Genomic DNA, 2,621 nt, shown 5'->3' on the forward strand with positions numbered 1-2,621 from the left:
CTGGTGAATATTCCTAAAACTTCTATTAATTTTCCCTGTTTAAGAAGAAAAAGACTAAGATTAGGATTCCCTAAAAACTCATCCTCCTCCAAGGCTGTTACTTTTAGAATGGTGGACCACTTCCCACAGTAAATTAAAGCATAAAACATACATTATGAAATTATTTTTATGGGAGTTCCCATTGTGACTCAACAGAAACAAACTCAACTAGTATCCAAGAGGATGAAGGTTTGATCTCTGGCCTCACTCAGTGATTTAGGGATCTGGTATTGCTGAGAGCTGTGATGTGGGTCACAGATGCAGCTCAGAACATGTGTTGCTGTGGCTGTGGTGTAGGCCGGCAGCTGTAACTCCTAGCTTGGGAATTTCCTTATGCTACACATGTGGCCCTAAAAAGCAAAACAAAACAAAAACAAAAACAAACACAAACAAAAAACAACTTAAAAAATTTTTTTCCATATCTTCATGACCTTTGAAATTAAGAATATATTAATTCTCATGAAATCTAATGTGGATTGGCATTTGGTATAAGCGATTTTGACAGTCAAATAGTATTTAAAACATTGGTATTTATCTATAAATGTCATATTCATGATTAAAAAAATGTATTTATTGTCTTTACTGAGATGTAGCAGTACTTATTGGAACTCTGTGGTTACCACATGTGCATTATGAGTTACAGTGTATTACAAAGCAAGGAGAACACCAATAATCCCTCCAGGGTTATGCTGGGATCTGGACTCTTCTCAGTAAGCCACATTTAAAATTAAGGTTTTCACTCCCAAGTTTCATACTAAACTGATCAATAAATCTGGGATCAGAGATCAGATAAAAGGCACTATGTGTTATTTTCTTTACATCATGATAAAAGGAGTATAAAGACATTAAATATAAGGAGATAATTTATGAAAAGTTAACATGATGGAGGAGAAATGACTCATGCATAAGAAAGAAGAAAGTTATAGTAAGATTCATGTTGGAGATCCTGGAACCAGTAGACAAAGGAGAAGACAAATAGGAAGGAAATGAATAATATAAAAAGGGAAAAAGACATGGTCATTCCTGGGTTTTCCCTTTTACAGCTTTTCTAAATCACAGCCATGAAGGCATTCTGCTCTTCAGAGCCTCTGTGACATCTTTATTGCGGAAGCTATAAATGAGAGGGTTCAGCACAGGGGTTATAATGGTGTAAAATGTTGACACCATCATGTCCTGTTCAGCTGTGTGGTAGGAACCAGGAAGCATATAGGTGTAGATAGCAGCACCAAAGAAGAGCAGCACTACAATCAAGTGGGAAGAGCAGGTGGCAAAAGCCTTCCTGCGGCTCTCTGATGAACTCATTCTGTGAATGAGCCACAGGATGAGGATGTACGAGCTTGAGATGATCATGATGGGGAGGAGAAGCATGAGAACACAGCACAGGTACATGAGCATCTTGTAGAGGGAGATGTCAGAACAAGAGAGCTTCAGCAAGGCAGGAGCCTCACAGAAAAAGCTCAGGATTTTCCTGGAATGACAAAAGGGGAAACTCATAGTGATGGGGGTGAGCAACAAACCATCAATCATTCCTAGAAACCAGCATCCAGAAACCAGGCATACACAGACTCTAAGGTTCATCAGCAGGGGGTAATGGAGGGGTCTGCAAATGGCAGCATATCGGTCATAGGCCATGGCAGACAGAAGGAAAAACTCAGCTCCAGCAAGGGTCAGATAGAAGAACATCTGGATCCCACAACCTGAGGGAGAAATTGTCTGATCTCCTGTCACCTGGCTCATGAGCATCTTGGGCACAGTCACAGATATGTACATAAGGTCCATGAGGGAGAGCTGGCTAATGAAGAAGTACATGGGGGTGTGCAGGCGGGGCTCCACATGGATCAGGATGAGGAGGAGGGTGTTCCCAGCTAGGGCCATCAAGAAGAAGATGAAGACCACAGTGTAGAGGAGGATGGAGTGTCTGGTTTCACCAAAGAGCCCCACAAGGATAAAATCAGCATTTGATGTTTGATTCTGTGAATTTTGATACCATGAGTACATGGTTTGGTTACAGTTCTCTCCTGAGAAAGAAAGTAAGAGTGATTATTTTAAGATATTTCCCATGTATATGATTTTCTTAAACAATTTTCCAATAAAAAAGTCCTGTAAGCTATTTTTAAAATAGCTGTACTGGTATAGAATCAATTTTTCAAATCTCTGAGAGGCCACATGGTATTTTGGCCACAAATCTAGAGTGGATTATGAAACAGACCTGTGGATGTAACCACTGTATAAATAGCCAAGTTATTTAACTGTAACTCAAAATATAAAAGGACTAACCTCATGTGATGATTAGAAAGATAAAGTAGGAAACTCAGGTTAAGTAAAACTGTGACTTGAATAAAGTAATTCACTAAATTTCCTTTTCCACTTTGGGTATAGTAGCTCATCTAGGATAGAAGCCAAAGCTGATGCAAAGTTAATATTAATGTTGTTAATGGCACTAACATAACTGGTTTGCTGAAAACTTGATATCATAAATATTTTATCCATTAGTGCCATTTCCATTGCTGGAATTTATAATTTATTCAACAAGAAACCTCCATAAACAGGAGCATGAGAGCAGAAAGTGTACAGCCTGCCTC

At 39.0% G+C, this 2,621-nt stretch overlaps 1 protein-coding gene across 1 annotated transcript; it reads right to left on the reverse strand.

The window, feature by feature from the left end:
• Positions 1–1,092: 1,092 nt before the first annotated feature.
• LOC125124154 (olfactory receptor 2T3-like) lies at positions 1,093–2,037 on the reverse strand. The gene has a single exon (XM_047774306.1). It carries the CDS (start codon positions 2,035–2,037, stop codon positions 1,093–1,095), a length of 945 nt encoding a protein of 314 aa, XP_047630262.1.
• Between the last annotated feature and the right edge of the window lie 584 nt (positions 2,038–2,621).

Source organism: Phacochoerus africanus, chromosome 4, assembly GCF_016906955.1.
Source record: "Phacochoerus africanus isolate WHEZ1 chromosome 4, ROS_Pafr_v1, whole genome shotgun sequence".
In the NCBI taxonomy this organism is placed as follows: Eukaryota; Metazoa; Chordata; class Mammalia; order Artiodactyla; family Suidae; genus Phacochoerus; species Phacochoerus africanus.

Bases quoted from the DNA above. Each gene is read 5' to 3' on its own strand.
- LOC125124154 (XM_047774306.1), bottom strand. From the start codon at position 2,037: ATGTACTCATGGTATCAAAATTCACAGAATCAAACATCAAATGCTGAT.